Source organism: Nesoenas mayeri (assembly GCF_963082525.1).
Source record: "Nesoenas mayeri genome assembly, chromosome: 1".
In the NCBI taxonomy this organism is placed as follows: Eukaryota; Metazoa; Chordata; class Aves; order Columbiformes; family Columbidae; genus Nesoenas; species Nesoenas mayeri.
Genome location: NC_137541.1, coordinates 185269069 through 185278650, shown reverse-complemented (window position 1 = coordinate 185278650; position 9582 = coordinate 185269069). Strand labels below are relative to the sequence as shown.

The window sequence follows — 9582 nt, the reverse complement described above, 5'->3', positions numbered from 1 at the left end:
GTCTGTCATATTTCCCTAGCTCAATCAACTTCTTCTTGTAAGCTCGTCCAGTTTTTCTTTATCTCCATGTACTGCCAATACAGCTTTATAACGCATGGTTTCATTTACACAGGACTGACCCTACGTAGTATCACCAACTGCTCTGCCCTTTTGTATAGTGGCCATAAAAGGGTCTAGTAACACGATGGGAAATGTGCATTCCTCAGTTTCTAATAAAAAATGGAATAGTTGGTTCTTCCAAACATCTTTTTTCACATACAGAGTTTCATATAATCCAGACGAAGTTTAAATAGAGGGAGAACCCCATTCTGAAGCTTGATTTCAGTAGCTTTTTGCACTTCTCTTAGTTTGCTAAAATATAAAATACTGTTTTGATGGCTCAAAAAAAGACTATATGTTTTTCCATTTTTTGATACAAAAGCAGATGTCCAATTTTTGAACATTTTGTTCACTGTGTTCTCAGCTATAAGCAATAATTTAGGGCTTTACCATTCATATTTGTATAGCATTTAATCATGCCCTCTAATCTAGACCCTTCTGTTCCCTCAGAACAGAAAACCTTTCAATAGAATACGGTTGGAAAAATACCATTAAGCTGTCATCCTGTGAAAGGGCATGAGGAAATTGCTAATATAAGGATCATAGACAAATGCAATTATTACACTTATTTAAAAGGAAACTGCTAAAACCACTCTATGATTAACCTAAAGGAATCACTGTAGGTAATGAAATCTACAAAACCACAATTAAAAGCTCACATAATATATTTTTGCCACACAATGGGGGTCAGCAAATTGAAAATGTGCTACAGATTCTGGGAAAAGAATGTGGGTACGAAAGCAATCAAATTAAAGTGTTGACTTTAAAAAGTGTGACTGTGGGTGGAGAGTCATGAAATGGGTGGAGATGGAACGTAACATATTCAATGAATAAAAAAATTCCAGACGTAGTTCTGTTACCAAGGAATTAGGATGGTTCTATGTATCTAGAGGTTTTTGCACTGCACTGTATCGTCATGTAGTCAACACAGAAAATTTTCAGGAGGATTTCTTTCCCAGTAAAAATAACCCTCTATTACATAAAGAACATCTCCTAACAGAACGAAAAAAAAATAACCTCTTTATTGAATGAGATCAAGGGATCATAGAGTACATGTATTTACAGGTGAAACACAGTCAAATATAAAAAGTTAATTTCATTCAGTACATTTTTATTCATATACATTTATTTAAATAATGGGTCCACAGATAACAGGAATGCCTCTTCGAAATGCTGGTCAGAAAACCTGTGCACAGATTGACGAGCATTTTCTCTGATCTCTAACCTTTTCTCAGGAGACAAAGACAGGATATAAGCCATTGTCTCAGCATAACTGTCCTCATTTTCTGCAAGGAAGCCCGTAATATGTCCTTCGTAGGGTACCACAATATCTAATTTGGGGCCTCCAGAATTGTGAGCCAGGATAATGGTGCCAGCTGCCATACATTCAACTACTCCTGTAAAAGATACAAAACATTCTGATATGAATGTGCACATCATGGACTTTGACTTTTTATGAGGCACTGGCACATTAAAACTGCAGTAAAATTCACCCAGAATTATAAGTTACTATAGCTTGCCATTCTAGATCAGTTTGAAAAATATAGAGTAAATGGTATCATCAGATGAACAAATTTAATTTTTTCAGTCCCAAGGATGGAAATGATGGCTTCTCTTAAACAGGGAAAATCTAAAATACAGATCAGATCTAATGTGTTAAATTCCGGTTCTTGTAACATATTTGATTTACCTGAGATAGATCATATCACCAGTATATACAGTGAAAAAAAAAAAGCTATATATTGAAACAAATCTAAAGATAAACATGGAGGGTAGCTCTGTGACAGAACACTGTATAGTTCTGGTTTACTCTGTAGCAGAACACTGCACCACTGCTTTTATGGTACGGTGGCAGCTGCAAAAAAGAAGTAAAAATTAGAGCTGAACATGTATTCCGTATTCATTTTGTCATTGACACTGAAGATTTTTAACATTTAGAAAGATACTCTGAGAGAAAAGCTGACTATGCGTATTTCAATCTGATAGTCAGAAGGTCAGGATTTTGCAGATGAACAAATCTTTAAAGCTTTTGACAATTCAGCAAGACAAACTAGTAAAAATGTGTATCACTGCACCTGTATTTTTAAGAGAATAAGTTTTAATGAAATAAGAATCTGATAGCAAGCTTTCCTCAGCCAAAATCAGTGGGATAGGAATGGCGTAGAATGTATACATCTACTCTCCTCTATGGTTCCACAACAGACCTCAGAAATCACTTTAACTGCTGATTCTTCTCAGTTCTGATTTTTTTTTAAAGTTCCCCTACCTTGAAAATTGCCCACTATAAATAATGCTCCAAAGTTTTAGAACATGTTTTTCACAGGTAAAAAGACATTGGAGATGAAAGTGAAATCATGCTGAAATTCAAAATCACAGTGTCATTGTATCACTTAAAAAAATTAATTAATTAAACTTTTGCTGAGGAAAATATATGAGAAACCATTATTTCCATTTTGTGGCAGTTGCTTCTAGGAGACAGTTCAAAGTACACTTTTCTATACCAAGTTCCTACAGACTACAAACTACTACTCCTGATACTTACTTAACTTTCTGAGAAAGTCTGATGACATTAACTGCAGTTTAGTCACATTCTAGCCAAGTACAGCACCCATCTGCTCAGCAGGATCTGCAGGAGACTTGCACCCCTGAAACAGCAGTGAGAGCCCCACGACACACCCAAGGATTTCCAATGGTAGTCAGTGCAGCTGGAACACACTCCAAGTCTCCACACATGGATGTCTACATGTGAACCATGTGTGAGCTTCCCCTGCGGCCAGTGGAGCCAACGGGGCACAATCTATGGTGCGTAACAGAAGTGCCTGCTGCCTTCTGAGGCTCCATCGTGTACACAAGGCACCTGCATAAGGCTGGCAAACCTCCCATGGGACCTCAGGGTGACCAGTGTCCTTGCAGAGCCATAGCTGGAGGTCAGGCTCAACATCCGTGGCAGCCCAGATGGGACAAACTGGCTGTGTAGGTCACCATAGGGTGCCCATAATCAAGAGTCTACGATGTCTACGGTACTTCAGCTTGCATTGCACTACCTAGTGGTCTGTCATCTGAATTGGCCCTGGGGCTCCACCTCAGCTACCTCACCTCTGAGAACAGCAACTGGACACCTGCTTGGCATGCAGACCTCTATAGAATCAGCATCATTTTGGTTGGAAGAAACCCTCAAGATCATTGAGTCCAACCATTAACAGTCACTAAATCATGTCCCTCAGAACCTCATCTACACATCTTTTAAACACCTCCAGGGATGGTGACGCCATCACTTCCCTGGGCAGCCTGTTCCAATGCCTGACAACCCTTTCCAGTAAAAATACTTTCCTAATACCCAATCTAAACCTCCCCTATGCTTAGACACCTGCTTTGAGGAGCCTTAACCATGAACTGAAGCCCTCCCCAACTGTGTCCCTAGCTGGGGACAAATGGCTGAACATAGGGGAAGGATACTGACCGATCCCGAAGTGCTCATTCCACATCGTGTGCAGGCCGATGGTGGCCTCAGCCAGGTGTCTCTTTAGCTCCTCAAAAGGAATGTTTATTCTGAATGTCACGTCATTACTAACTCCCAGCTCTACACAAAGACGTTTAAGGTTATCTACACGCTCTTTATCTTGCTGGTTACGACAACCTCCAATTAAGATAAGCTTCAATGATGGCTGCTGCACAAGTCTCTTCTCTTTCAGCAATTTAGCAAAGGCTCGGATTTGCAAAGGATGATCTTTTTCAGGCCGGAACTGGCTGACCGAAACAATGGAATATTCAGGGGTGCTCTTCTCTTCCAGTGGAATATCCAGGAAGGTCTGAACATCGCAGGGTGGATAGACAACGCTAGTGCAAGCACCAGCTCTCCAGAGGGAAAGGATATGATTCAGCGTCCAAGAAGAATTAACCATAATCACATCACTGCAGGATCCAACCAAGCCGTACATGAAAGCAAAGAAGTAGTAGTAGACAAGTTTAAATTTGCTAAGAAGAGGATTGTTTGTAATGAAGGCTGCATTGTTAAACCTGGTATCCTGGTTCCTAACAATAGAGAGCATGTCAGTGCTGATAGTGGGATAATGGACGTAGCATCCAACGCGACAGCCTCCTAAATATTTGAAGAGGGGAAGCGTGAAGGCATAACCCATTGAGTCAATATAAATATCAGGAACGCACTTCAGAAGAGCCTCCCAGCCCAGAAACACTGATCCTAAGCTTTGTCCCAGCAAAGTGAAGTGAGGGTAAAGAGAAGCTTCCACAAGGTAACGTTTTTCTAGAAATACAAACTTCACGGGATGAGGTAATTTTATATTGAATCTTCTGAAGGCGCCTTCTACTATTTCTTCCCCAGTGGCATCTTTATCACCAGTGTAAACAACACACGTTACGTTTCTGTACCTGCAAGAGTAAAGAAAAAGAATTTCACACATTCTTCTCTTCAAATTTTGTAACATGAAACTGAAATATTATCCATTCAAACTTACTCAAAAAGTATGTGAGAACAAATGCCTGACTTAGCTCTGAAATTATTTTAACTAAATTGTACTTCATTTTTTTCTGATGTGCAGAAAAACATATGGCTGAGGACTTGGGGAATATTTTTTTTGAGTAAAACTTAAGAGATCAGTATTATTCTACAGATTTAAGATGGTCCATCTAGTATACTGCATAAGTAAAATGCAGAAGACTCTGCAAGTCAGTGGATGTGCCAGTGTTAAATCCACTTTAGATACCAACTTGTTTTGCCTCCTGCACCAAGAGGCAAATATCAAGATTATCAGTTATCTACTGATGAGTTATGGCCATACAAAGTTGTAGATCAGTACTGGAAAATGATGAGGGAGGAGGATTCTCCCAAGGAGAGAAAGAAGTGAGAGATGCCACAGCATGACAGATCAAAATCTGCGTAAAGGGATGAAGTGGAATGGTGCAACCAGGTGAAACTCAGATGTGAACCAGGTGAAACTCAGTAGGACTGGTGGATACATGATACCTATTTAAGTATGTAAAATGGCAAAATGGGCATAAATAATACCATCAGTAGCTGAAAATGAAATACAGTATTTGATAAACATATATGCTTACTTTTTTTGGAGTGTCCTTATGGCACACCACAAGACTCTCTCCCCTCCACCACCTGCATTGCAATATGGGTGAAAAAACGCAACCAGCAACGGCCGCTTCCCATCTGTTCCTGCTGAGGTCGACTGTTTTTTCCTTTGTTGTATCCAGAGCCGTATTCCCCACAGTAGTACCACCAAGCAGACACACAAAATTCCACTTAGAAATAATGCAGGGATTAACAATGAGCACAGCAATCTGAAACAAGCCGAGATTTTAAAATATAATATTGCTTTAAAGAAATACTACATAAGAAATTCAGAGAAGGGCTTAGAAGTAGAGCTACAGGGAGTTCAACAATTTCTCGAGTTCTTCTAATCTCAGAAATCATCAATATCTGTATATAATTTCAACAATTACAGAAGAAAAGTCACTGTTCTAAATAATTTAACTGAAGATATATTCCCTAGTGCTGGGGTGTCAAATTCATTTTCACCGAGGGCCACATCAGCCTCGCGGTGGCCTTCAAAGGGCCGAAAGTAATTTTAGGGCTGTATAACTGTAACTGCTCCTACGTTTATACAGTCCTAAAATTACATTCGGCCCTTTGAAGGCCACCGCGAGGCTGATGTGGCCCCCGGTGAAAATGAATTTGACACCCCTGCCCTACCATTACCTCTCAATCATTTATTCATGTTTTTCATTATTGTTTATTCATGCTATATATCCATCTCCATCAGCTATACACACTATAAAGGTTGCATGCCCGTAGCAATCTGGCAAAACACAACTAGCAAGGAGATTTCTAAAGAGATTTGTAAGAGCTTTCTTCATTCCAAGCTCCTGCTTGTCCTGCCTTAGCGTGAACTGTGTTGGTGCAGAGCTACTTGGGCCAGGCTGCAGCGCATGACCCAGAACCTACACTTTCCATTCCCCTGAGATCTGAAGAGCTGTGTCAACTGTCCAGAAAAGCTCCGAGCAGTTTCTCTGTTTAGCGAGACCAGTTTTCTCAGCTCTCACCCTCTGACACGGGCACTCCCTTCACTCACCACCGCCCCCCTGCACAGCTTCCCTGACCCAGGAACAGGAGATTTCTCACAGGAGTCTCTTCTTGGCCTACAGAGCTTCACAGGGGACAGAGCCTGGATCACAGAATCACAGAATGTCAGGGATTGGAAGGGACCTCGAAAGATCATCCAGTCCAATCCCCCTGCCGGAGCAGGAACACCCAGATGAGGTTACACAGGAAAGCGTCCAGGCGGGTTTTGAATGTCTCCAGAGAAGGAGACTCCACAACCTCCCTGGGCAGCCTGTTCCAGTGCTCTGGCACCCTCACTGAGAAGAAGTTTCTTCTCATATTTAAGTAGAACCTCCTGTGTTTCAGTTTGTACCCACTGCCCTTTGTCCTATCATTGGTTGTCACCGAGAAGAGCCTGGCTCCATCCTCATGACACTCACCCTTTACATATTTGTAAACATTAATATGGTCACCCCTCAGTCTCCTCTTCTCCAAGCTCAAGAGATTCAGCTCCCTCAGCCTTTCCTCATAAGGGAGATGCTCCACTCCCTTAATCATCTTGTTGCCCTGCGCTGGACTCTCTCCAGCAGTTCCCTGTCCTTCTGGAACTGAGGATTCTGATTACGATACACATCATTTACTCGCCATTAACGGGGTTGCCATGGCGAACGACGCGTCACGACTGACACGTAAGGCAAGAAGACACTTTGATATTCGGGATGAAGAAGTGGGAAAGCACATTAAAGCAGGGACCCGTCCCAGCCCGCCCTGCTCAGCGGCCTCCTCTCTAAGGGAGAACACGGCGGGTGCGGGACGCCGGGCAGGCTCGGGGGCTATGAGGGAGCGCAGCCACGGCTCGGCAAGGGGCCATGGCGGCGCGGGGTCTCCCGCTCCCCGCCCCCTCCGCCGCCAGGACGCGCCGCCCCCACACAGGCCGCCCTCGCACCCCGGTACCTGATCAGCCCACACAGACACAACCCTCCCGCCACCATCTTGGACAGCGCCGCGACGCCTTTCCGCCGGAACTGGCCGTTGCCGGCTGGGCGGGGGCGGGACCAGCCGCGCATTGCCTCGCCCTCATTGGTTCTCGCGGGAGATAGACGGAGGGCAGGGCGGGGGGCGGGGTCAGGAAGGGGGGAACTGCGAGTGGGGCGTGGCCACGCCTGGCGGTGGGCGGGGCGGGCGGGTGCGCGGGCTGGCAGCGCCCCCTGCGGGGTGGCAGCGGCGCCGTCGCTGTAGCCGTTGTCGCCACCTACACCCCCGTCTCCTCCTCGTCCTCCTCAGCTCCGCCTCCGCGGCGCCGGGTCCCCTCGGGGGCCAGTGCGTCCCGCCCGTCCCGCCGGGCAAGGCCGGCACCCCGGCCGCCGGGCAGGGCAGAGGAGACAGAGGTGTCGGTGGGACAGGGGTTCCTTCTGCAGCCACCACGTGCACATTTTGTCTCTGGGGTTATGCAAATACTGGCCCCCACACCCTTTGGCTAGAAGCGGTTGGTATTCGGTGTCCTGTGTTCCAGCCCTGCCTCGTTCTCCTGCCTGTAAGTGGATCCCTCCTCACAGAGGAGCCTCTGCTCTCTGTGTGTGCAGCTCAGCGCCGCAGGGCTGCGCAGGACGCCCTGGGCCTGCTGCCGGCTCCCCAGGACCCTGTGAACACGCTCAGCGGGGGCAGTTTCCACTGGAGACGTCCAGGCTGTCTCTGACTAATGCACTTTGTTTTCATTGGGAGTATATGCGCAGACCAGAGGATTAGTGTAGCTGAACAGTGCTGTTTTTTAAAAGCGCTACTAAGGATGCGCTGGTGAACAGGAAGACTTCCTATTTGTAAAGTGGCTGCCCTTGGAACAATGTAAGGAGCTGATCCCACTCTCCCAGGTGCTGGGAGGTACCAGGCTGGAGGTGAGCAGGGCTCAGGCAGAACAGGCCAAAGCACTTCCAGCCTCCTGTTACATTGCTAGGTGTTTTTTTCCCCTGCATCATCCATTTAACAATAATAAAAAGCTTTATGTGGCAAATTTGGCGCAGTTAACTCAGTATCCAGGCTCCTTCAAAGCTGGGGTTATGCAAAATTTGAGAGCATTTCAAGCCCTGTTTCTTTGAACAGGACCTTTCCAGAACCTGTGGTAGTTCAGCCTCTTTGAGGTCAGCATGGTCTCTTTCATGTAGCCACCAGTGCATTTTGAAGTCGTGAAGCTCTTAGAGATGCTTGTGAAGGTCATCCTGTGTCTTGACAGAAGAATGCTCGTTGGAAAATGCTGAATCATTAGTTTATTTGGCCATTGCTGTAGCCCACAGCAGAGTGACAAAGTCTCTACAGCAGAGGGAGTGAGAAGAGCTCAGCTTAAGTAATGGTTATTTGATTCTGATCTGCCTAGCTTGAGTTTTCCACTTAGGAGGACTCACCATGTGGGAATGGGACTGGAAATGTGCCAGGCCCTCAGAGTTAGAGTTTTAATGGCTCTTTTACTAGTGTTTTTGTTTAAATCTCTTTGCTGTCCTAAATACCACGGACTATAGGTTTCACAAGGGCATCACAGCCTTTATGTAAGCAGGTAAATTGGAAGAGTTCTGTGGGGAGGTCCAGCAAGCATAACCTGAAGTTTCATTTCTGAACTAACATGTCTCGTAAGTAGGGTGCCACAGGCATCGTTTTCTCTCCCTTAATCTTTTTCCTCTTCTTCAACAGACCAGACACTTGTGAAGCACATGGGATGCTTGCAGAAGGGATCTTTGCTGGATTCACATCTCTCATCTCAAGACACCCATCTTGTAGTGTCAACATTTGAAGATAATTAATTGCCTGGATTCAGAGAAGAGGCACAGTTCTTCTAGGGAACATGAAGTCTGGTCTGTTTTAGATGGTGACATTTTTGTCTCCGTGCTGATTTGAAAAGGACCTTATGGCCACTCCCTTGGAAGATAGGAATCTTGAGTGTCTTTTTGAAGCTGCAGGATCACAGGTTAGCCATGGCTTAATTAAGATTATACTTAAGCAATGATGAAGAGTTCCGGGAAGCAAGAAGAATAATTAATGAGGGAGACACCTACATACCTGGCTTTTGAGTTGCCTAGGCCAGAAATGGCAAATGCAGTGTTTTGGGTTTAGATTCAGTGCTCTGTTTGGTAAATCATATAGCAAAAGTACTCAGAAAAGCCTCTGGCCTCACATGGCTAGAAGAGTAGAACTTGTTCTTTGCAGTCAAGGCTCATTGCGAGGTGAGCTGTACTGAAATCAGGATTTAACCTGTGAAGTTCCAGCGTAAGTCCTGCACTTTCTTCAGGCTTTCAGTCCTAAATGTCAGAAGTACGTTTTAGCTTAAGCTCAGCAAAATATCTTACTTTTCCTGTAACCACTTAATATATTTCTTGGAAGTTCCCCAAATCTCCTATTAACAAGTGTGTGTGTCTGTGCATTTGGCA

At 44.6% G+C, this 9582-nt stretch overlaps 1 protein-coding gene across 1 annotated transcript; it reads right to left on the bottom strand.

Moving 5' to 3' along the window:
• Positions 1–1105: 1105 nt before the first annotated feature.
• Positions 1106–7168, bottom strand: ALG11 (ALG11 alpha-1,2-mannosyltransferase). The gene is made up of 4 exons (XM_080360717.1): positions 7124–7168; positions 5176–5409; positions 3560–4488; positions 1106–1496 (listed from the first exon to the last, which is right to left on the bottom strand). The coding sequence occupies exons 1-4, from the start codon at positions 7159–7161 to the stop codon at positions 1225–1227; spliced, it is 1473 nt and encodes a 490-aa protein (XP_080216843.1). The 5' UTR covers positions 7162–7168; the 3' UTR covers positions 1106–1224.
• Positions 7169–9582: the final 2414 nt, after the last annotated feature.